Source organism: Hypanus sabinus, chromosome 5 (assembly GCF_030144855.1).
Source record: "Hypanus sabinus isolate sHypSab1 chromosome 5, sHypSab1.hap1, whole genome shotgun sequence".
Lineage (NCBI taxonomy): Eukaryota > Metazoa > Chordata > Chondrichthyes > Myliobatiformes > Dasyatidae > Hypanus > Hypanus sabinus.
In genome coordinates, this window is record NC_082710.1 from 174,824,504 (window position 1) to 174,850,230 (window position 25,727).

General features: G+C 47.9%; 1 protein-coding gene, 1 long non-coding RNA gene and 3 other non-coding genes across 5 annotated transcripts; 1 reads left to right on the plus strand and 4 right to left on the minus strand.

Moving 5' to 3' along the window:
* Positions 1-632: 632 nt before the first annotated feature.
* Positions 633-796, minus strand: LOC132394880 (U1 spliceosomal RNA). The gene has a single exon (XR_009512426.1). It is a non-coding gene; the product is annotated as a U1 spliceosomal RNA (small nuclear RNA).
* A 7,762-nt stretch (positions 797-8,558) lies between these two features.
* Positions 8,559-8,722, minus strand: LOC132394891 (U1 spliceosomal RNA). Its single transcript, XR_009512437.1, has one exon. It is a non-coding gene; the product is annotated as a U1 spliceosomal RNA (small nuclear RNA).
* A 6,075-nt stretch (positions 8,723-14,797) lies between these two features.
* LOC132394624 (uncharacterized) lies at positions 14,798-24,589 on the minus strand. The gene is made up of 2 exons (XR_009512390.1): positions 24,085-24,589; positions 14,798-16,405 (listed from the first exon to the last, which is right to left on the minus strand). It is a non-coding gene; the product is annotated as an uncharacterized LOC132394624 (long non-coding RNA).
* LOC132394623 (heat shock cognate 71 kDa protein-like) lies at positions 18,563-20,869 on the plus strand. The gene has a single exon (XM_059970968.1). It carries the CDS (start codon positions 18,643-18,645, stop codon positions 20,563-20,565), a length of 1,923 nt encoding a protein of 640 aa, XP_059826951.1. The 5' UTR covers positions 18,563-18,642; the 3' UTR covers positions 20,566-20,869.
* LOC132394903 (U1 spliceosomal RNA) lies at positions 24,442-24,605 on the minus strand. The gene has a single exon (XR_009512447.1). It is a non-coding gene; the product is annotated as a U1 spliceosomal RNA (small nuclear RNA).
* Positions 24,606-25,727: the final 1,122 nt, after the last annotated feature.

Consider the following 25,727-nt stretch of genomic DNA (forward strand, 5'->3'; position numbering starts at 1 on the left):
AAAACGGCCTACAAGAAGGGTGAGAGCTGTCCCTATTTCCTGAGGAGACTGAGGTCCTTTAACATCCGCCGAACGATGCTGAGGATGTTCTACGAGTCTGTGGTGGCCAGTGCTATCATGTTTGCTGTAGTGTGCTGGGGCAGCAGGCTGAGGGTAGCAGGCACCAACAGAATCAACAAACTCATTCGTAAGGCCAGTGATGCTGTGGGGGTGGAACTGGACTCTCTGACGGTGGTGTCTGAAAAGAGGATGCTGTCCAAGTTGCATGCCATTTTGGACAATGACTCCCATCCACTCCATAATGTACTGGTTAGGCACAGGAGTACATTCAGCCTGAGACTGCAACACTGAGCGTCTAAGGAAGTTATTTTGCTATATTTCTACTGTATTCTGGGTTGGTGCGACAGTAACGAAACCCAAATTCCTTCGGATCAATAAAATATGTCTGTCCGTCAAAATCAGCCCCGAGTCTTCCTCCACAAAATAAGCTTCTTATGACCCTTAAAACGGAGTTGATACTTGCAGGAGTAGAAGACAGAAAACCAAGCAAAAACGCGTTTATTCGTTAAGTGCTTATAACAGACGCAATTAAAGAAACCATGAAACGTTATTTCTGCTTTTATATCGAAAAACAGGGGAGAGCGCGAACGCAGTCCCCCACTACCACAAATTTTGCAGTCGAGTATCCCGCATTTGGGGACATCGCAGGCGTCAGCACACCCGAAGTGCAATGGGATAGCCTCGTCCTGGGAGAACCGCCTTCATGATCACGGTCTCTCCCCTGCCAGGTAAGTATGCTTTCTCCTCCCGCTCGCTCCCTGCCAACCAGTAACATTACACCTTTACATCACCGCGAACCAGATCTTTCACCCATTATTTGGCTTTTACTTGCTACCAACCGCCCAGAAAACAATTCACCTCTGCTACAATTTCTTTATTTGCCACTTCTGCTTTTAAAACCCTTCTTGCTGCTCACTCGATGCTTCATTTGCATTTCTTCCTTATAAGGAAGCAGAGCTCGCCGGCTGCCGGTCCGCAATTTGTGAACTCCGCCCCTGGGTGTTACCTCGCATTTGCGGGCGGGAGGACGTTTTAAGGAAAAGAGGGAGTCCTTTCGCTTACTTACATCGTGGCTGACCGGAAGAGAAGGGGGGCGAAGGCGAGCGACCCTGATGAAGGGTCTCGCCCTGAAATCTGAATTCTTTGATCAGAAATCATCCTCTGACTGTGTTGGTCGTTCAAACAAATGGCCCATTTCACTTATGTTTCAGCGTTATTCGGTCATAGAGAAGGCCCTTCGTCCCATCTAGACAATACTGAAAACTTTTAAGCTGCGTACTTCCTATCGACCTGCACTGGGACCATAGTCCTCCATATCCCTACTATCCACGAAGGTGTGCTGGCAGCTCATTCCACACCCTCAGGGACCTCTGAGTGAAGAAGTTTCCTCTCATGTTACCCTTAAACTTCCACCTTTCACCCTTAACCCATGACCTCTGGTTGTAGTCCCACCCAACCTCAGTGGAAAAATTCAACCCCTTACCGATCAATACCCCTTGGGATTTTATATACCTCTGTTAAATCTCTTCAGCATCTTCTATGTTCTAGAGAATACAGTTCTAACCTATTCAATCTTCCCTTATAATGCAGTTCCTCCTCAACAACATCCTTGTAAATGTTCTCTACACTATTTCAACCTTATTTACACCTTCCTTGTAGGTAGATGATGAAAACTACACATATTACTCCAAATTAGGGCTCACCAATGTCTTATGCAACTTTAACATAACATCCCATCTCCTGTACTCAATACAAAAGTATTATGATGGCCAGTGTTCCAGAGGCCTGGCAATTAAGAACTTTACGACCCTATCTATCTGTGATGCCACTTTCAATAGATTATAGATTCTGAGATCCCTTTGTTCTACCACACTCCTCAATACCCAACCATTCACTGCGTAAGGCCTACCCTAGTTGGTCCTACCAAAATGCCAAACGTCACACTTGCCTGCGTTGAATTCTGTCTGTCATTTTTCAGCCCATCTTTCTAGCCGATGCAGATCCCTCCAGAAGCCCTGGTAGACTTCCTCACTGACAAGAGAAAATCTGCGAATGCTGGAAATCCAAGCAACACACACAAAACGCTGGAGGAACTCAGCAGGCCAGGCAGCATCTATGGGAAAGAATACAGTTGACATTTCAGGCCGAGACCCTACATCAAGACTGGAGAAAAAAGGATGAGAAGTCAAAGAGAGTGGTGTAGAGAAGGAAAAAATACTAAGTAGTAGGTGATAAGTGAGAGGGGAGGGGTGAAGTGAAGTAAAGAGCTGGGAACTTTTCAGTGGAAGAGATACAGGGCCAGAGAAGGGGGTGTCTGATAGGAGAGGACAGAGGCCATGGAAGAATAGGAAGGGAGGGAGGTGATGGGCATAAGGGGCCGTTGGGAACAGACCCAAATGCAAGACACTGACACGGAAGTACTAAGGACAGGACTAGGTTTATCAAGAAAGCGAGGGAAGAAACGACGCTGGACGTTGACACACAAGCCCTGGATGATTCTAGGATTCAGGGCCAGGGCTAAGACTAAGACTAGGAAAGCGGGACCAGGACAAGGAACTTGGAACTAGGTGCCTGGGCTAGGACTCCGAGCCAGAGACCGGATAGGGACCCAGAACCTGGGTCTTGACCCGGGCTCTGACCCCGTATCTAGGTGAGGACAAGATGGGGCTACAGGACTGGACATGGAACTGCTTCACAAGACGAGGCACATGGACAGGATGAGAACACAAAGCCGTGACTTGGGCAGGACAAGGAATCTCCAGCACCAGGCTGGGCGAGGTACTCTGGGTGGGTGAGTCACATGGACTGGGAGGACACAAAGCTTGGACAGGGAACACAGTACTCCAGAACAGAGCCTGGACAAGGACCCGGAACCTGGGTTTTGGCTGGAACTAGGAACCCAGGTCTAGGCTAGGACAAGATGTGGCTACAGGTCATGGTGTGGCTACAGGACAGGACGAGAACACGAAGCCTTGACTAGGTCTTGGGAGACGGGAAACAAAGCCTTGGCTTGGACAGGACACAGGACTCCTGGAATAGGCAAGGCTTCAGGTATAGGCTGCAGAAGGAAGGGAAGGGAACTGTCCAGCAGCTGAATCCTGAAGCTATTTATGGAGCCAGCCCAAAATGAGAATCAGGTTACTCAATTAAGGCACCCAGTGGAACCAGGGAAAACAGGAAAACCCGGAATAAGGATTGATGGACTGGATCGTGAAGCGGAATGCGGATTTCACAGTCAGGGCCATGGCACAGGTAAAGAGGTAAGTTCGGAGAGGGAAAAGGGGATGGGGAATGGTGAGGGTGTGGCCATTACCGGAAGTTCGATAAATCGATGTTCATGCCATCAGGTTGGAGGCTGCCCAGATGGAGTGCAAGGTGTTGCTCCTCCAAGCAGAGTGTGGCCTCCTCGAGGCGAGGCCATGAGATGAGATGGGAATGGGAAGTGGAATGGGAATGGGAATGGGTGGCCACTGGGAGATCCCACTTGTTCTGGTGGACAGAGTGTGGATGCTCGGTGAAGTGATCTCACCAGTATGAAGGAGGCCGCACCGGGAGCATAGGATACAAAAAGTGGACGGGTGGTGAGTAAAGATGAGCTTGGCAGTGGGATCCTATTAGAAATGGGGGAAGTTACAGAGAATTACATGCGGAGGCTGGTGAGGTGGTAGGTGAGGACAAGAGGAACCCTATCACTAGTGGCCTGATGATAGATTGAGGGCAGACATGAAGTTTTTCTCTCCAGGAGAGGAGATGTTGCCCGCTTCCTCAAAAGATGTGCTTCCTTTCCTCTATCATCAACATTGCCCTCGACCACATTGCTTCCATTTCACTCACGTCTGCCCTCATCCCATCCTCCTACCACCCCACCAAGGACATGGTTCCTATTGTCCTCACCTACCACCCCCACCCCGCCTCTGCATCCAGCACATAACTCTCCTTAACCTCTGCCAACTCCAACAAGATCCCACCACCGAGCTCATCTCTCCTCACCCTCCAAATTTGTTGCCACATGCAGCGGGGAAAGCCAGGCCGTTGGGTGTACTTAACGCAGAGATTGATAGGTTCTTGATTGGACACGCACGGCATCAAAACTTGTCCTGGGAGAAGGCCGGGAACTGGGGTTGAGGAGGAGAAGGAAAAGGGATCGGGAAAAAAATGATGGAGTGGACCTAATGGGCCAGACGGCCTAATTCTGCTCCGCTGTCTTATGGTGTATGGTCTCTCCCCACCGATCTCCCTCCTGGCACTTATCCTTGCAAGTGGAACAAGTGCTACACCTGCCTCTACACCCTTCTCTGTCACAACCATTCAGGGCCCCAAACAGTCCTTCCAGGTGAGGTGACACTCCACCTGTGAGTCTGTTGGGGTCGTATACTGTGTCCCGTGCTCCCAGTGTGGCCTCCTGTATATCGGTGTGTCCTAATGTAGATTGGGAGACTGCTTGGCCAAGCACCTATAGTTTGGCAGAAAAAGCGGGATCTCCCATTGGTCACCCATTTTAATTCCTCTCCCCATTCCAACAGGTCAATTCCAACATGGCCTCCCCTACTGCCACAATGAGGCTACACTCAGGTTGGAGGAATAACACCTTATGTTCTGTCTGGGTAGATTCCAACCAGATGACATGTCATTGATTTCTCAAACTTCCAGTAATGCCCCCTCCCCTCCTTCACCATTCCCCATTCTCATTTCCCTCTCTCACCTTATCTCCTCATCTGCCCATCGCCTCCCTCGGTGTTCCTCCCCTTCCCTTTCTTCCACGGCCTTCTGTCCTCTCCTATCAGACTCCCCTTTCTCTTTCTCCGACCATCTTCCCAGCTCTTTAATCCACCCTTCCCCCTCCCACTTTCACCGATCACCTACCACCTTGTATTTCTTCCTCCCCTCCCCCACCTTCTTTCTCTAACTTCTCATCTATTTTCCCTCCAGTCCTGATGAAGGGTCTAGAGCTGAAATGTTGACTGTTCACTCTTTTCCATAGGTGCTGCCTGGCCTGCTGAGTTCCTGCAGCGTTCTGTGTGTATTGCTTAGCCATTCCCACTGTCCACTACACCCCCAATCTTAGTGTCATCCACACATTTGCTGATCCAGTTACCCACAATATCATCCAGTTCATTGATTATAGATAACAAGCAACAATGGACCCAGCACACCACTAGTCACAGGCCTCTAGTCAGAGGGGCAACCCTCCACAACCACTCTCTGGCTTCTACCACAAAGCCAATGTCAAATGCAATTTACTACCTCACCCTGAATACCGAGCGATTGAACCTTCCTGACCAGCCTCCTGAGCAGAATCTTGTCAAGTGCCTTATTAAAGTCTATGTAGACAACATCAGCTGCCTTGCCTTCATCCACCTCCCTGGCAACTTTCTCAAAAAACTCTATAAGATTGGTGAGGAATAACCTAACACACAAAAATCAATGTTGACTATCCTTAATCAGTCCATGCCTATCCACTTATATACTCGTTCCCTTAGAATACCTCCCAATAACTTTCCCACAGCTGATGTCAAACTCGCCGGCTGATAGTTTCCTGGTTTCTGTTCAGAGCCTTTTTTAAAACAGTAGAACAACACTGGCTGTCCTCCCTCTCCTGTCACTAAGGACGTTTTAAGTATCTCTGCTAGGGCCCCAGCAACTTTTTTCACTTGCCTCCTGTAGGGTATGAGGGAACACCTCATCAGGCCATGGGCATTTATCCATCCTGATTTGCCTCAGGGTATCAAACACTTCCTTCTCTGTAACCTGTACAGGGTCCATGAAGTTAATGCCACTCTGTAGACTCTGTATCTGGCTCCCGACTTAATATACAGATGCGAAGAATTCATTTAACATTCTTTGGCTCCACACATGGATTACCATTCTGGTCTTCCAGCAGACCAATTTTGTCCCTTGCAATCCTTTAGCTCTGAACATATCGTAGATTCCCTAAGGATTCCCCTTCACCTTGTCTGCTTTGGCAACTTTGTGGCTCCTTTTCACCTTCTTGAGTTATTTATGGAATACTCACCTGCATTCCTTGTGCTCCAGAGGCACCTCATTTGTTCCTACTTGCCTACACCTTTTCTTCTCCTACCCCAGGGCATCAATATCCATTGAAAACAAAAGTTCCTAAACTTGTTATCTTTACCTTTTATTCTGACAGGCACATAGAAGCTTTGTACTCTCAGAATTTTGTCTTTGAAAGCCACCCACCCTTTCCAGAAAGCCTGTCCCATCCACAGTTGCCAGATCATTTCTGATTCCATCAAAATTGGCCTTTCTCCGACTGAGAATCTGAGACCGCGGACCAGACCTATCTCTTTGCACATTTACTTTACAACTAATGGCATTGTCGTCACTGGATGCAAAGTGCTCCCTTTTGATGCACCTGTGACAAAGAAAGCTAATCTTTATTTTAAATATCACTCCCCAGGTCTGTCTGCCCTGCTCTAGTACAACTGAGATAATTCTCGGCACCGATTGCGCCTCCGTTTGCGAAAGCGCACGGAGCGTAGAACAGTACGTACTTTTTCTCTTTTGTTTGAACAGAGGAAGCCGAGGAGTGTATAAATTTTGAGACGGCAAGACGGAGATGTTAAAATATGGCATGCCCTGAACCTCCTCTGTAACTGTGACGCTTTATTCTGTCACGGTTTCCTTGTACCACCTCAATACTCAGATGCATCAGTACAGAACGCGGCAAAAGGGCGGTGGGGAATTTTTCAATGCACTTTCGATAAATAAATTTGTTTACCTCCTAACAACCAATTATCCAACCTCATTAATATATTGTCCAGAATCCCATGTTCTCCAATCTTTGGTGTATGACCTAATTGAAAAAAAAATCTGTAAATTCAACTTTGCGCCTGTCTGCCGGCTGAGTGTGTGGTCATCGGCTGATGCCGCTCAGCATCCCCACCTCCTGGCCGGCACCGGAACTACAACGAACTGCAAGGCCGGTTCTGCAGTCCGGGGGCAATGTCCAGATTGAAGACCAGATTCACATTCTGATTCATTCATTCATTCCTCACACATCAAAACATCCAGTGAGATGTGTCATTACGCTAACAACCAGCACCGCCTGGGGGTCCTGGTCGCCTCATTATCAGAAGGATGCAGGAGCTTTATAGAGGGCACAGAGTAGATTTACCATGGACTAGAGAGCAAGGTTGAGCGACCTTGATAGAGGTGTACAGTACGACAAGAAGCATAGGATGATATGTGGATAGCCGGAGAATTTTTCCCAAGGCAGAAATAACTACTCCCCGGGGAGATAATTTTAGGGTGATTGGGGGATTTGTTTGCACAGTGAGTGGTGAGTGCACCCCTGCTGGGGTGGGTGGTGGTGGACGCAGATACACTAAAGACATATAAGGGACTCTTAGATAGGCACATGGGGGAGTCTATGTAGGAAGGAAGGGTTAGGTTGATCTTGGAGTGGGTTAAGAGGTTGACACAACAATGCACTGTACTGGGCTGTAGAGTTCTTCACTCCATGCGCTGGGGATAGTCTGCAACTGTAACCACCCAGTCTGCCCACTTTGTTTAACAGAATTCAAAAAGGTAATTCACTCCAGTCCCAGTGAGAACCCTCCTTCCATCTGGATCTATTGATCAGACTGTTCTCTGTTTTATACAACTGCCCTTTACACAGCACCAGGTCCTCTGACCAAAGAAGGTACTGCATCAAAATAGAGAACTTTTTGGGAAAGAGCTGATTATTTACATTTTTCTCTCTCATCACCTTTTTCCCCCTTGCCCAAACCAGCTGAATCATCGGTTCACTCAGAACAGTTATGTACACTGGCTCTGTCTATATCATCGTCAACCCTTGCAGATTCCTTTTTTCCATTTGCCGCTGAATCCCCCAAACTGATTTTTCATGGGTACCATCTTTGACCTGCATCATATCAATTGCAAGGATGTGGCAAGTGTGTGCCCGGCCAATTGACTGTCGAGTCAATCAGTTGGGCCCCCTACACTCGCAAAGCTCTCTCTTTTTTACACAGGTTTTCAAGTACATATAGATTTGTCTTGGAGAGCCAGGTTCATCGCTTCCATAACACGAATAGTGGATAACGTGACTCAGCCAAAACCGTTAATCCTTGTGATATGTTGTCATTTTTGTTCCGTGTACATGTCTCAACTTTCCTTCTTCAATTCAGCAGTTTGAGTACTTTGTTTTTCTAGAGCGAGGGGTACGGATAGAGAAGGACTCCCAGGTCAAGACAGATGAAGTCAAGTTAAAGACAAGTTTATGGTCATATTGATATGTACACATTAATACAGGTGTAATGAAAGACTTACTTGCAGCAACATCACAGGCACAGAGCATTAAAAACCCATCGTCACTGATGATGAAATAAAATAACAAGGATGCACACACTCTTTTATTTGTGCATTAGAGAACAGCCCCTGTTACCCACACTGCTCCGAAGCCAGGACAGAACACAGCTGGTTTTCTGCAAAATCGGCTTATACCAACCATTTATCTCTGCTTTTATGTTGAAAATCAGGGGAGAGCGCGAACGCAGTCCCCCACTACCACAAATTTTGCAGTCGAGTATCCCGCATTTGGGGACATCGCAGGCGTCAGCACACCCGAAGTGCAATGGGATAGCCTCGTCCTGGGAGAACCGCCTTCATGATCACGGTCTCTCCCCTGCCAGGTAAGTATGCTTTCCTCTCTCCGCCAGCCACATCCAGGCCTATGCCATACCCCTCAGAGATAAGGCAAACAAATATTTTAAATACCTACTTCCTACTTTTACACACCATCCCCCTAGAGTACCGTTACCACAAAGACTACAAATCTAGATTAGTTGATTAGCTGCTGTAGTTCACTGGTGACAATTTCCAGACCCTTAATCTGCATCTTTTCCAAAAAAGGAAATCTGCGCCACGATTGGTTTTGCAGCGACTGCCCGTTACCGAACCCGACCGCACGGTGGCAGTGTTTTCATTGAGGAAATACAGGGAGCTGCCTGAGGCTCACAGGGTAAATGAACAGGCGACCCCTTCCCCTGCCCCGCACTGGAAAGGGTGAAGGGGTGATTAGTCAGCATGTTACAGGGGTGTCAGCTTTTCACTTATGAAGGGAGACTGAGCACAGAACAGCACACGAGCAGATCTTTTGGCCCAAAATGCCTGTTCAGCTAAATTAAATGAAACTCCTTCTGTCTGCGCACGGTCCGCATGTTCATATCCCGCATGTTCCAGTTTAAAACCCTCTTAAGCTGCACCGTATCCTCTTCCACCACCATACCTGCAAACCTGTTCCGGCAGCAAACATCAACGTGTGTGTAAAAAAAATCTCCTTTAAGCTAACCCCCATCATAAAAGTGGATGTATTTGAATTTTCTCTTCTGCAGAAAAGATTCCAAAAACCTCTTCTATAAGTGTTTCTCAGCAGTTTTCAAGTTTTGCCTCCATTCTTGACACTCGAGAGAAATCCAGAGGGTTAGATAAGTTTTCTTAGTGGAGGAGAAGGGTGAGCGTAAATGGGAGAGAGAGGCCACGGGTGGGCTGAAAACAAGAACTTTTACCCCATGGCCGGGCAAGCTCAAACCAGGGGGCCTGAGGACTGGACACCATCTATTCCAGCAGACTCAGGAGGAAAGTAATCAGGAGACACCACTCACCCCGGCCACTCCCTGTTTGACCTGCTGCCGTCCAGCAAAAGGTTCAGGACTCCAGAAACCAGAACAAATAGACGGAGGAACATCTTCTACCCCAGAGATGTGAACAAATAGACAGAGGAACAGCTTCTACCCCAGAGATGTGAACAAATAGACAGAGGAACAGCTTCTACCCCAGAGATGTGAACAAATAGACAGAGGAACAGCTTCTACCCCAGAGATGTGAACAAATAGACAGAGGAACAGCTTCTACCCCAGAGATGTGAACAAATAGACAGAGGAACAGCTTCTACTCCAGAGATGTGAACAAATAGACAGAGGAACAGCTTCTACCCCAGAGATGTGAACAAATAGACAGAGGAACAGCTTCTACCCCAGAGATGTGAACAAATAGACAGAGGAACAGCTTCTACCCCAGAGATGTGAACAAATAGACTGGGGAACAGCTTCTACCCCAGAGATGTGAACAAATAGACGGAGGAACAGCTTCTACCCCAGAGATGTGAACAAATAGACTGGGGAACAGCTTCTACCCCAGAGATGTGAACAAATAGACGGAGGAACAGCTTCTACCCCAGAGATGTGAACAAATAGACGGAGGAACAGCTTCTACCCCAGAGATGTGAACAAATAGACTGGGGAACAGCTTCTACCCCAGAGATGTGAACAAATAGACTGGGGAACAGCTTCTACCCCAGAGATGTGAACAAATAGACTGGGGAATAGCTTCTACCCCAGAGATGTGGCTTCTATCACACCACTCCCACAGAACAATGACTGAAACAGTGAGCACACACAAGGATTCAAATACTTGCACTAACGGCACTTTGTGCATTACTGTTACATTCTGGTGCAGCTGGAACTTATTTTCTGCTACTTATCTATTTAATTCTGTTTTTCTAATACTGTCTTGTTTTTATCTACCGTTTTATTTAATTACCTGAGAGGAAACCAAACAGAGTTTCATTGTATCTATGTATAATGACAATAAAGATCATTCATTCATTCATTGAGGTGCAAGGGTTAGCGAGGAAGAACTTCATCTGTGGTTGTAATCTGGAACCTACTGACGGGGGGGAGTGGGGTAACAGGGACTGTCACAACATTTAACATTTAATGTGGGGGACCATTTCATCAAACACCTCCAGTCCATCCGCCAAAAATGGAGCCTCCCACTGGCCACACAGTATAGTTCTGATTCCCATTAATGCTCGACTGGTCAGTCCATGACCTCCTCATGTGATATGATGAGGCCTCCCTCAGAATGGAGGAGAAAAACCTTAGGGTTTCCAATCAGGGTATCCCCCCCCACACCCCCCCCCCAGCTCTTCCTTTCCCTACCCTGGCCCTTTACACTTCCCAGCTGCCTGTAACTTCCCCAGGTCCACTCCTCCTTCCTTTTCTGCTACAGTGCAATCCCCTCACCTGTCAGATTCCTCCCTCTCCAGCCCTTTACCCATGTTAAGTACCTGGCTTCACCGGCTGGCTATCCTCCTTTCCTTCTCCCCACTTTTCTTTATTCTGGCCTTTTCCTCTTTCTTTCTCAGGTCTGAAGAAGGGTCTCGGCCCTCGGCCTGACCGTTTGCATATATGCTGCCTGACCCGCCGAGGTCCTCCAGCATTTTGTGTCTGTGTGTGTTGCTTCGGATTTCCAACACATGCAGAATTTCTTGTGTTGATGACTGAAGAAGCGTCTCTTGTCAGTTTTCACCCTCGGCATCTTAACCGGAAGACTGCAATCATGAGGGAGATCAGTGGGGAGGGACGAATGGACAAGTGAGTTACGTAGGGAGTGATCCCTGCGAGGAGAGAAAGTGGGAGGGAAAGGTGTGCTTGGTGGTGGGATCCCGTTGCAGATGGCAGAAGTTAAGGAGAATTATGTGCTGGATGTAGAGGCTGGTGGGGTGGTAGGTGAGGACAAGAGAAACTCTGTCTCTGTTAAGCGGCAGGAGAATAGGGTGACAGCAGATGTGCGTGAAATGGAAAAGAGGCGGGTGAGGGTAGAGTTGGTGGTGGAGGAAGGGAATCCCCTTCTCTGAAGAAGGAGGACATCTCCTTTGTTTTGGAATGGAAAGCCTCATCCTTAGAGCAGATGCAGCGGAGATGGAGGAATTGAGAGAGAGGGGATGGCCTTTTTACAAGTCACAGGGTGGGAAGAGGTATAGTCCAGGTTGCTGTGAGACTCAGTGGGTTTACAAACAATTTCAGTAGATGAGCTGAGCTGAGTCCAGAGATGGAGACAGAAAGATCAAGAAAGGGGAGGAAAGTGTCAGAAATAGACCAGGATGTAGACAGGAAGGGTCTGAAGCAGGTGGGATAAATCTGAGGCATGGTATGAAAATATAAGTTTGGTGAGGCAGGAAGAAGCAGGTTTTTGTTCCTTGGGTAGGAGGTAGAAAGGGGAGATGTGGGGTGAAGGAACTATGAGGTTGGTGGCAATCCCTAGAGTTAATAAGATTACTGATGTTGTGAAAGACAGTAGCCTGGTGCTCCTTAGCAGGGTCCTGTTCGAGGGGTATGTAAGAGGAGGTGTCTGAGAATTGTCGCCTTTCCTTAACAAGGTAGAGGTCAGTCCGCCAGACTACTACAGCACCCCCACCCTCATCTGCGGGTTAGATGGCGAGGTTAGGATTAGTACGGTGAGAGTGGAGAGCTGTGCGTTGGGCAGGAGTGAGATTAAGATTGGAGAGTGGAGTCGAGACGGTTGATGTCTCGTCAGCTGTCAGCAATGAAAAGATCCAGAGCTGGCAGGAGACTAGACTGGGACGTCCAGGAAGAGGATGAGGGTTGAAGACGGGAGATGGGGTCATCGGTGCGGGGTGGGGAGTCCTTGCCAAAGAAGCAGGCACGGAGACGGATGCGGTGGAAGAAGGGTTCTGCGTCAGGTTGGGCGAGGAACTCACTGAGGTGTGCGCTCAGGGTTACAAAGGAGAGGCCCTTACTGACCTCAGAAGGTTCTTCCTGAGAGAGGGGAAAGTCAGAGGGAATTGTGGAGACCCGGCACGGATGAGGGCTGGGATCAGCGGGGGCAAGGGGATTGACAGTGTCTGAGGAGAGGGAAGGTGTGGTGAGATGAAGATGGGGTCTCTCAGGATGGCGGTAGGATCTGAGGGACACAGGACTGCAGTGCGGTGGTGGGCGAAGGGGAGACTGGGACAGTGGGTAAAGTCCCGGCCTGGAGGTGCTGTCGATCAGTGTCCAGGCTGGAGTTGGGGTTGGGGGTTGCACAATCGGCACTTTGAAGGTGTCCAAGGTCCTTGGAACCCACACTGACCACGGTGGAGCCCGGGTTCTGTATCTACTCGGGATCGTCAGAACTGTTGAGGTTGGCAGCAGGGATCGCAGTCTGGAGACATCAGGGCCTGCCGGCATCGGAGACGGCATGTTTCTGTAGTCTGAAGCCGGGTGATCTTCCTTCCAATCTTTACAGGGCATGATAAAGGAGAGGAACCGACGATTGAAAGTCAGAGAACGTGTAGAGCAGAGCCATTGCAGGTAGGGAGAGAGAATGCCAGAGGGTCTCCTATCACCCCACCAGCCCGTGTACATAATTCTCCGTAACATCCGCCATCTGCAACAGGATCTCACTTCTAAGCTCATCTTTGCCACCCCTCCCCTCACTTTCTGCTTTCTGCAGGGATCACTCCCTACCAACTCCTTGCCCATTCCTCCCTCCCCACTGCTCTCCTTCCGAACAGTTATTCTTGCAAGCTGAACAAGTGCCACACCTGCCCCTACACCTCCTCCCTCACTACCATTCAGGACCCCAAACAGTCCTTCCCGGTGAGGCGTCATTTCACATGTGAGCCTGTTGGGGACACCTACTGTGTCTGGTGCTCCTGGTGTGGCTTCCTGTATATCGGTGAGACCCGACATAGATTGGGAGTCTGCTTCATCAAGCAACAATGCCCCAACCACCATAAACAGTGGGATCTCCCAGTGGCCACCCACCCATTTTAATTCCATTTCACATTCCCATTCTGACACGTCTATCCATGGCCTCCTCTGCTGTTGTGATGAGGCCACTCATAAGTTGGAGGAACAACACATTTTATTCCATCTGGGTAGCCTCCATCCTCATGGCATGAACATTAATTTCTCAAAATTCCAATAGTGGCCCTCCCCCTTCATCATTCCGCATTCCCATTTTCCTCTCTCACATTATCTCTTTACCTGCCCAGTATCTCCCTCTGGTGCTCCTCCTCTTCCCTTCAATCTATGGCCTTCTGTCCTCTCCTCTCGGATTCTCTCTCCTCCTGCCCTTTATCTACTTCCCGGCTCTTTACTTCATGCCCTTCTCCTCTCCCTATCACCTACTCCTGTATTTCTTCCACCCCTCCTGAGGAAGAAAAATAGTAAGACATTGTGACGAACATGAAGGGGTTAATGATCTTCTAGTATGTGAATTCAAAGTCTGTAATCACTTATCTGCTACTGATGTACACTGTGTGACTGAAGTGTGCTTTCTAGACAGGATGGCAAAATAACTAAGTCTGTGCTTCCTTGTTCTGAGCATTATCACATGTCTGTGCTTGGGAAAGCCTGATACACTGTCCTGAGAACTAACACTTAAGAAAATGTATAACTACTCAAGGACATATAGTGCAACTTTGCTATTCTACCGAGTTGTAGTTGAAGTTGCCTCTTTTTCAGATTAAGTGCTTTTTGTCACGTACGCCTGGGGTGTAAATAAGAGTGTAATCCGTTGTCGAGCAGAGTCTCAGAACTCCCAATTTATTCTGTGACTGAACTCAGACTTGTGGAAAGACAGTGGAAACACACCAGTGAGCGCTCATAGTGTGAATAAAGCTTTGTGCCATCTTAACTGAAACTGAAATCCTAGACGGGAAAAGCGGGAAATGTGAGCAGTCGATCGGCTAGCACTGATCCTGCTAACAAACCAAAGAGTTCCGGAGGTAAGACAAAGGCTTTGAACACTCAACTGCAAGTAGGAAAAAAGACCGCAAAAAAAAAGATTAAAAATATAAAACTGCACCGCCAGCAAATAGGAGGCCCCTTAGTCCCAGCTGGATCCCCGGCAGATATGGTAATCAGAGAGACCGGAGACGATCAATATCGATCGTTTCACATGTTATTGAAGTGGTCTAAAATGGTTGACAATGTATGCAGATCAGTGTTTTATTTGGAAATCATTGCGTACAGCACCAAATTGGTAGCTGAATTACAAAAGAGACATAAATGTGAACAAGATATTGAACATATTCAAGTTGCTTAGTCACTTTTCTCCCTGCTGTCTTTGGCATTTACCCATCTTTGTCCAGACTAATAAATCCTCTTCCAGCAGAGAATTCCCATTGGCATATCCAAATGACACTCACTTCAACGGTTCCTCAGCTTGTTTTTGATTTGATTCATGAGGCTAAAACCTCTTTCATGAGCAGCACTAGTTGTAAGAAAGGTTCTGCCATTGTCCGTCAGCTTTGCAAGGTCACAAAACTCTTCATTTTGAGTTGCAAATGTCACCATTTCAGACGAGCTAGTAATCGGTTAGGATTTAATCTTTTCCTGTACAGTAAATTTGAAGTCGTTGTACTGCTTCACTATGACAGCAAGGAAATCAGGGTATTTTCCACACAAGGCACTGACCTGGTCTTTGCCAAAATGGAGGTCCCATCCCGCATGTACAGAAAAATCAAAAGCCGCCCATTGTACCTCACCCTCAGGAAACCTCTCTTCTCAATAAACACAGAGGTGGTTTATCAAGGTCACCAGAGAATTTGTAGCTCCTGTCACAAATTTGGCTGAGAAAAATGTAACTTTCTCACTCCAAGACACATTGTCTCCCAGATACTTCCTTCTTATCTCGTTAATTTTGCCTCGTGCAAAATGAAGTTCATCAATTGGCATTAATACACTCCTTTGCAGTCTTCAACAGCGCAGCCTGTTCTTTAGAGACATCATTTAAGACGACTAAAGCTATATTTATTCACTGTTTATCAAATTTCTGTGACAATATATCTTGTGATATATCTTATCATCCTCAGAATATACAATCAATGCCTCGTACGTATTTATGATTGTCTGCAGTGCAACGCGTCTAGACAGTATCTCACTTTATTCAATGGTCTGAAAGCAAGAGCTTCATTCCCAGAGGAGTCTGCAATTCCTTTACATGTGCATCTTTTAGTTGAAGATTGAGAAAACACCCAGAAACCACGCAGGCCAGGCTCTTCTCTTGCTGCTGCCATCAGGTGGAGATACAAATGCCTCAGTTCTCAGACTCACCACCACCAGGTTCCCGAACAGTTACTACCCCCCAACCATTAGGCTCTTGAACAAAAGGAGACAGCTACCCTCATTTAAGGACTCAGTTATATTGTTATTTCATGTTTGTTATTTATTTATATTTGCACGGCTTGTTTACTGTTTATAGTTCTGGATGTTTACAGTTACTGTTCTATAGATTTGCGGAGTATACCCACAGGATGAGAATTTCAGGGTTGTACGTGGTCAGATGTATGTACTCTGACAATAAATCTTACTTTGAACTTTGATAACATAAAGAAATGCAAACACATAATTTTTGCCTCTCCAGCTGTCCGGCGTTTGGACACACTTTTCCATTTGTTCATCGATGTGTTGGACTGAATGCACGGAGGTATTCATTTTAACTGCCAGCAAAATGCTGTCAATAAGAACTTGATCTCCTCTGAGTTTGATCATTTTCGCTCTCGTTCATCCGCACAAAACGCACGTAGGGCCTGTAGCGGGGTAATGGAGGATTTTGTCACCGAGGCTTTTGTACACCATTCATATGGAATTTGTTTGCTAAATGACATTTTAAAAGACAAGTTTCTAAATATTACTCCACTTCTTCCCACTTGCAAATTCCCCAGCAACTCTTGCATCCGTGACAATCCACACAGCTAACACCATTCTCTGCATTATATTTCTCAGAGCTGCAGGTTCCAAACTCACAAGCGTTCAGTGTAGCTTTTTCAATTGTTTAAGCCATTCCACTTCGAATGAACTCACTCTTCACTCGGCCTGAGGTCACCTGGACAGAACACTGTTCATCGTCACCATCAATATTTAACACCGTGATTCCCACAGTCCTGATCAACAAGCCATGAACACTACCTCTTTCTTTTTTAAAATTTGTGCCTCTATATGACTTATCTTATTTTAACTGTTTAATATGCACAAATATTCTTATTTTCTCTAATACCATGTATTGCATCGTACTGTTCCCTCAAAGACAGCAGATTTCACTATATGTGCCAGATTCTGACTTTGTATTGAGGACACATCTAACATGTCAAGGAGAGACGTTATGAATGCAATGGGAGGTGAGAACCCCTGACCATCACTGTCACTGAAGAGAGTGATGAGCAAATGGGTAGGCCGAGTAAACAGTAGACAAGTCCCCAGACTCTGATGGAAAGCATCCCGGGGAACTGACAGAAAGAGCTGACTTTATAGTAGATGTGTTTGTGGAAATTTACCAATTTTGCTTTGTGAGGAACAGTCCTGAATTTCAATATTCAGCCTCCCAGAGTGAATTGGAGGTCAGTGGTCAGTTCTTATTTAACGGCTTAGTGGGAAGAGAAAGATTTTGACCTGTTTGTGGGTATGGAAGGACAGTAAAGTCATGGCATCATTCTGTATGAACCAATCCCCATCATTCTGCACTGACCTACAAACACACACTTACACGAATCAATCGCCCACACACTGGGGGAGATTTACACTCAGTGGCCACGTTATTCGGTACATCCCACACATAATAAATTCTGTCTTAGTGTGCGTCTGTGCTCTAACACGTCCATTTCAATGTTCTATGTGTTGTTCATTCAGAGAGGCTCTTCTGCACACCAGTGTGGTACCACGTGGATTCTTCAGTTACTGTCACCTTCCTGTCATCCAGAACCAGACAGGCCATTCTTCTCTGACCTTCTCAATAACAAGGCATTTTCACTCGCTGCATGGTTTTGTTTTACACACCATTCTCTGTAAGCTTTAGTGAATGTTGTGAACAAAAATCCGAGAGATCAGTAGATTTTGAGATACTCAAACCACCCTGTCTGGCACCAACAGTCATTCCACAGTAAAAGTCACCTAAAAAGTCACATTTCTTCCCCATTCCAATGTTTGGTCTGGACAACAACTCAACAATGTCTGAATGCTTTTATGCATTGAGCTGCTGCCACATGATTGGCTAATCAGTCATTTACATTAACCAGCAGACACACAACTGTCCTGTACCTAGTAAAGTGCCCATTGAGTGTACGTCTGTGAGTGTACCTGTATATTTATACCGAAACAAAAGAACTCGCGCAAATTTCATTACTTCTGTCAGCCTAAAAATTCTTTTTTAAACTCCATGTCCCGCCCAGAACAGGGCCATCACCGGCAAATTCCTTTTGTCAAAATTAAATGTCACAAACTCTGACTTTCTCTTTTAAGTGTTTGTTCTGTTGCTAATTTGGTCCTGCAGGTATTACCCAGAGCTGTCGTTCCTTGTTTTCTCGCTTCGTCCCTTAAGGCCGGAGAATTCCCTCCCCAGAAGGTGCTTGAGACTTTTTCTTGCGTGGAGGGAACTTTTGGAAGAGGTGCAATATTGCTTGTTTCGTACAGTTTAACAAGTGTTTCAAAGGGTTCCTGAATGACTCTGTTTCTGCCGGAACCTCCCTGACTGCCCCAGATCTTCCTCGCTATTTCCAGAATTTTCGCGAAGCCCCGGCAAGTCTCGGACTAGCAGCGCTGTCATTGGCCGCCGCCTCGGAACCTTCTCCAACCTTCGGCGGTGAGTCACTCGCCCGCGTTTTCATTGGTTTACCTAGACGTCCCTCAAGAACGAAGCACCGCCCACATAGCCGCGCTGGGACTATATTAAGGGACGGAGCAGCAAGCCATGCAGTAACGATCGGCTTGGAGAAGCAAGGAAGTCCTTCTGGTATTTCAATAAGGAACGTCGGAGCTTTCATCAGAAACACAGATGCCTGCATCCAAGGGGACAGCCATCGGGATCGATCTGGGCACCACCTACTCCTGTGTGGGGGTCTTCCAGCATGGCAAGGTGGAGATCATCGCCAATGACCAGGGCAACCGCACCACCCCCAGCTATGTGGCCTTCAACGACACCGAGAGGCTCATCGGCGATGCGGCCAAGAACCAAGTGGCAATGAACCCCGCCAACACCATCTTTGATGCCAAGCGGCTCATCGGGAGGAGGTTTGATGACCCGACGGTGCAGTCTGACATGAAGCACTGGCCCTTCCAGGTGGTGAGTGACGGAGGGAAGCCCAAGGTGAAGGTGGAGTACAAGGGGGAGAACAAGACCTTTTACCCAGAGGAAATCTCCTCCATGGTGCTGACCAAGATGAAGGAGATTGCTGAGGCTTACCTCGGCTACATTGTCACCAACGCTGTCGTTACCGTTCCTGCCTATTTCAATGACTCCCAGCGCCAGGCAACCAAAGATGCTGGTGTGATAGCGGGTCTCAATGTCCTGCGTGTCATCAATGAACCGACAGCAGCTGCCATTGCCTATGGCCTGGACAAGAAAGGCAAAGGGGAGCGTAATGTCCTCATCTTTGACCTGGGTGGTGGCACCTTCGACGTCTCCATTCTCTCCATTGATGACGGGATCTTTGAAGTGAAATCGACAGCCGGTGATACCCACCTGGGAGGAGAGGACTTTGACAACCGCATGGTCAATCACTTCATTGAGGAGTTCAAGCGGAAATACAAGAAGGACATCAGCCAGAACAAGAGAGCGGTGAGGAGGCTGCGGACGGCCTGCGAGAGAGCAAAGAGAACCCTGTCTTCCAGCACCCAAGCCAGTATTGAGATTGACTCTCTGTTTGAGGGTGTTGATTTCTACACCTCAATCACCAGGGCTCGGTTTGAGGAGCTGAACTCTGACCTGTTCAGGGGCACTCTGGAGCCAGTGGAGAAAGCCCTGAGGGATGCCAAGCTGGACAAATCCCAGATCCATGAGATTGTCCTGGTCGGAGGCTCCACCCGCATCCCCAAGATCCAGAAGCTGCTGCAAGACTTCTTCAACGGTAGGGAGCTGAACAAGAGCATCAACCCCGATGAGGCCGTGGCCTATGGGGCAGCTGTCCAGGCGGCCATTCTGATGGGGGACAAGTCGGAGAATGTTCAGGATCTGCTACTCCTGGATGTTGCTGCTCTGTCGTTGGGGCTGGAGACGGCAGGTGGAGTCATGACCACCCTTATCAAGCGGAACACCACCATCCCCACCAAGCAGACCCAGATCTTCAGCACCTACTCCGATAACCAGCCTGGTGTCCTTATTCAGGTGTATGAAGGCGAGAGAGCCATGACCAAGGACAACAACCTTCTGGGCAAGTTTGAGTTGAGTGGCATCCCTCCCGCTCCTCGTGGCGTACCCCAGATTGAGGTGACCTTCGATATTGACGCCAATGGCATCCTCAATGTCTCTGCTGTCGACAAGAGCACTGGGAAAACAAACAAGATCACCATCACCAACGACAAGGGCAGGCTGAGTAAGGAGGAAATTGACAGGATGGTGCAGGAGGCCGAGATGTACAAGAATGAGGATGAAATGCAGCGGCAGAAGATTGCAGCCAAGAACTCCCTGGAGTCCTATGCCTTCAACTTGAAGGGCTCTGTGGAGGATGAGAAGATGGCTGGAAAGATCAGTGCAGAAGACAAGAGGAAAGTTATTGACCTGTGCAACGAGGCAATATCATGGCTGGAGAAGAATCAGATGGCAGAGAAGGAAGAGTTTGAGCACAAGCAGAAAGAGCTGGAAAAAGTCTGCAACCCCATCATTGCCAAACTGTACCAAGGAGCAGGCGCAGGGGAATCATGCAGGGCACAGGCTGGGAATGCCAGTTCCTCTGGACCAACTATTGAGGAGGTGGATTAAAGGACTGTAAATGTGACAGTATGGGGCTTGCTCGGTTTGAGCTCTCTGGACACTTCAGTGGGTCTGATGCTGATGTTGGCTCTTGGGAATAGTCTCCACTGTAACACCACTGGGTCATGTCAATGTCCTGAGTCTGGCTGTGATGTTCTAATTGTAAACACTGGTAACTGGACTATTCAATTCCTTTGATCGGGTTCTCTGTATCGGGGGTATTTTTTTAATGTCACCACTTTTGGAATGTAAATTTTGTACAGTATTAAATATGTTGTTATATATGCTTCGAATAAATTGTTTAATTTTTCAATTGTTTGTAATTTTATTTAAATACCAGCGTAGCTGGGAAGGAATGTTTTTCTTTTGATTTCAAATATTGAAACTCCCCAATTTATGGGTGTTAAAATACTGCTGCATATAATCGGGTGACCCTTCCCCAAGCTCCCTTTCCCAGGGATATCTTCCTCCCAGATCCCATCACACTGTTCCTTGTTTCTGGATCTGGTTGTTAACACTTCCCCACTCTCACAGGTTCCGTGTGGCATTACTTTACCAGAAGGCCTGTGGTCCTTCAGGAAGGTGACTAACCCTCAACGTGGACAGATCCAGTGATGTTGGCCTTGGCCAGCAGCTCCAACATTGCCCCCCGACAAAGTATAATTAGCTGCCTTGGGGGAGGATTCCACACCCACATGCTGGGAATGAGGACTGGTTGTTGCAGTCGGCTCTGTGGTGAGGAGTGTGGGTCTGGACAGGTAGATGGGGGGGGGGGGACGTGTATGATTATGAGTGAATGTGTGTGCATTTTCTGAGTTGAGTTTACAAAGAATTTTTACGTACTAATCATTTCAAGCCTTGCAGGGATTTCTGTAGGCTGTACATAGACTCCTTGACTGAAATCTCACCCCGTCGATAACTCTCTCTCTCTCTCTCTCTCTCTCTCTCTCTCTCTCTCTCTCTCTCTCTCTCTCTCTCCCCCTCTCTCTCTCTCTCCCCCTCTCTCTCTCTCCCCCTCTCTCTCTCTCCCCCCTCTCTCTCTCTCCCCCTCTCTCTCTCCCCCTCTCTCTCTCTCTCCCCCTCTCTCTCTCTCCCCCTCTCTCTCTCTCCCCCCCTCTCTCTCTCCCCCCCTCTCTCTCTCCCCCCCTCTCTCTCTCCCCCTCTCTCTCTCTCCCCCTCTCTCTCTCTCCCCCTCTCTCTCTCTCCCCCTCTCTCTCTCTCTCCCCCTCTCTCTCTCTGTCTCCCTCTCTCTCTCTCCCCCCCCCTCTCTCTCTCTCTCTCTCTCTCTCCCTCTCTCTCTCTCTTTCTCTCCCTCTTTGATACCCTCACTAATGAAGGAAGTACCAATCTCCTAAATATATCCAATGACTTGGGGCCTCGGCAGATTCACACTTTGACTAAGGAAGTTCCTCCTAATTTGTGTTCACAGTACGTGTATACAAGACGCCATTTCTCTCGAGGACACTGACACCCAGGGCAGTTGCTTACAGGAGGTTTAATGGAATGGAAGTATTCCTGAGGATAGGAATTCTCTCCTGTTTGTTACTGAAGAGATACTGGGGTAATATCCGCGATGTTGGTGGCATTACTAAAAAAGAGAAAAGTAGAAACGATCGACACCTGTTAAATTCGGATGTTCACACGAAATTGTCACCCCACCACTCAGCCACCGTACAAGGCCGTCAAGGCATTGGAATGATTTCTTCAGTAACACTGGATCACCAAGCACACTCGAGCAAATCCCTGAAGATGAGGGATTTTTTTTTTGAAAGGAAGCGTTGAAAGCACCCTCGAGTCATTTCTGAACAAAATAAACTTTTGCTAGACTGTAAAACTGGGGAAGCAAGGAACAACTGAGCAAAAAAAACACTAATCTCAGGAAGTTGTAAATCCATGAAATTTACTAATCCGTCCTTTGCAGATTACAAAGGCAACCTAGTAAATTTTCAGTTCTGCCCCACCGATCTTGTGTCTGCCTACTTGGACTCCATTTTATCCCCCATAGTTCAGATTCTCCCACCTACATCCAGGATACATCCCATGCCCTTCACCTCTTCAATAACTTCCAATTCCCTGGTCCCGACCACTTCATTTTTACCATGGATGTTCAATCCTTATACACCTCCATTCCCCATCAAGAAGGCCTCAAAGCCCTCCGCTACTTTTTGAATAACAGACCCCACCAGTTCCCCAGCACCACCACACTTCTCCGGTTGACGGAGCTTGTTCTAACTCTCAATAACTTCTCCTTTGGTTCTTCCCAATTTCTCCAGATCAAGGGCGTAACCACGGGCACTCACATGGACCCCAGCTATGTCTGCCTCTTTGTGGGTTATGTGGAACAGTCTATGCTCCAAATCTATATTGGCACCACTCCCCAACTTTTCCTCCGCTACATCGACAACTACATTGGTGTTGCTTCCTGCACCCATGCTGAGCTCGTCAATTTCATCAACTTTGCTTCTAACCCAGCCCTTAAATTCACTTGGTCCATTCCCTCCATTTTCTTGATCTCTCGGTCTCCTTCTCTGGAGACAGACTATCCACTGACATCTTCTACAAACCCACTGACTCCCATAACTATCTTGACTATACCTCTTCCCACCCTGCCCGATGCAAAAATGCCATTCCCTATTCCCAGTTCCTCCGTCTCCGCCGCATCTGCTCCCAGGATGAGGCTTTCCGTTCCAGGACTACTCAAATGTCCTCTTTTTTTCAAGATCATGTTTTCCCTTCTGGCGTCAACAAAGATGCCCTCACCCGCATCTCCTCCACTTCCCGCACTTCAGCCCTTAACCCATCCTCCCGTCACCACAACAGGGACCGTGTTCCCCTTGTCCTCACCTACCACCCCACCAGCCTCCGGATCCAACACATTATCCTCCGCAACTTCCGCCACCTTCAACAGGACCCCACCACCCAGCACATCTACCCCTCTCAGCTTTTCGCAGGGATCATTCACAAATGCTACACCTGTCCCCACACCTCCCCCCTTACCACCATTCGGGGCCCCAGACAGTCCTTCCAGGTGAGGCAACACTTCACCTGCGAGTCTGCTGGAGTTGTCTATTGCATCCGGTGCTCCCGGTGCGGCTGCCTCTACATCGGCGAGACCCGACACAGATTGGGGGACAGCTTCGTCGAACACCTCCGCTCCGTCCGTCACAATAGACAGGATATCCCGGTTGCCACCCACTTCAACTCTGTCTCTCATTCCCATCTAGATATGTCCGTACAGGGCCTCCTCTACTGCCATGATGAGGCTAAACTCAGGTTGGAGGAGCAACACCTCATCTACTGACTGGGTAGACTCCAGCCTGGAGGTATGAACATTGAATTCTCCAATTTCAGGTAATTCCATCCCCCTCCCCCTATCCCAGGTCCCTCTCTGCCTCTCTCCCCTTTCAACTTTCTGCTCCTTTATCTCTACAGTTCTTTCATGCTTATCCCGTCCCCCTTTATCTTGACCCTGACGAAGGGTCTTGGCCTTAAACGTTGGCTACGCTTTTCTCACGGACGGTGCCTGACCTGCTGGGTTCTTCCAAAGTTGTGTACGTAGCGTTGTTGATTCCTGCCCAGCGAGTCTCAGCGGAGGTCTAATCCACCTTCCTTTTCATCGCTCTGCTCTGCAGCCACGCAATTCCCCACTGTCGTCGAAGAGGGCGGAGAAGGTTTGAAGCCGCTCAACATCAGACTCCACCACTGCATGAGCGCGACTTCATCGCCTCCTCCGGCTGTTCTAATGACATTTGAGATAGCTGTGTCCTAATACGAACGCTCTCAACTTTTGTTAACTCCGTTCCGACACAAACTAAGGAAGTCTATAATAAAACATAACGAAGCACCGGGCAAGAAAATTTCTAATTCTGTTTTTACATCGAAAATCAGGGGAGAGCGCGAACGCAGTCCCCCACTACCACAAATTTTGCAGTCGAGTATCCCGCATTTGGGGACATCGCAGGCGTCAGCACACCCGAAGTGCAATGGGATAGCCTCGTCCTGGGAGAACCGCCTTCATGATCACGGTCTCTCCCCTGCCAGGTAAGTATGCTTTCCACACTCCGCCAGCCACATCCAGGCCTATGCCATACCCCTCAGAGTTAAGGCAAACAAATATTTTAAATACCTACTTCCTACTTTTACACACCATCCCCCTAGAGTACCGTTACCACAAAGACTACAAATCTAGATTAGTTGATTAGCTGCTGTAGTTCACTGGTGACAATTTCCAGACCTTAATCTGCATCTTTTCCAAAAAAGGAAATCTGCGCCACGATTGGTTTTGCAGCGACTGCCCGTTACCGAACCCGACCACACGGTGGCAGTGTTTTCATTGAGGAAATACAGGGAGCTGCCTGAGGCTCACAGGGTAAATGAACAGGCGACCCCTTCCCCTGCCCCGCACTGGAAAGGGTGAAGGGGTGATTAGTCAGCATGTTACAGGGGTGTCAGCTTTTCACTTATGAAGGGAGACTGAGCACAGAACAGCACACGAGCAGATCTTTTGGCCCAAAATGCCTGTTCAGCTAAATTAAATGAAACTCCTTCTGTCTGCGCACGGTCCGTATCCCTTCATATCCCGCATGTTCTAGTTTAAAACCCTCTTAAGCTGCACCGTATCCGCTTCCACCACCATACCTGCAAACCTGTTCCGGCAGCAAACATCAACGTGTGTGTAAAAAAAATCTCCTTTAAGCTAACCCCCATCATAAAAATGGATGTATTTGAATTTTCTCTTCTGCGGAAAAGATTCCAAAAACCTCTTCTATAAGTGTTTCTCAGCAGTTTTCAAGTTTTGCCTCCATTCTTGACACTCGAGAGAAATCCAGAGGGTTAGATAAGTTTTCTTAGTGGAGGAGAAGGGTGAGCGTAAATGGGAGAGAGAGGCCCCGGGTGGGCTGAAAACAAGAACTTTTACCCCATGGCCGGGCGAGCTCAAACCAGGGGGCCTGAGGACTGGACACCATCTATTCCAGCAGACTCAGGAGGAAAGTAATCAGGAGACACCACTCACCCCGGCCACTCCCTGTTTGACCTGCTGCCGTCCAGCAAAAGGTTCAGGACTCTAAAAACCAGAACAAATAGACAGAGGAACAGCTTCTACCCCAGAGATGTGAACAAATAGACGGAGGAACAGCTTCTACCCCAGAGATGTGAACAAATAGACAGAG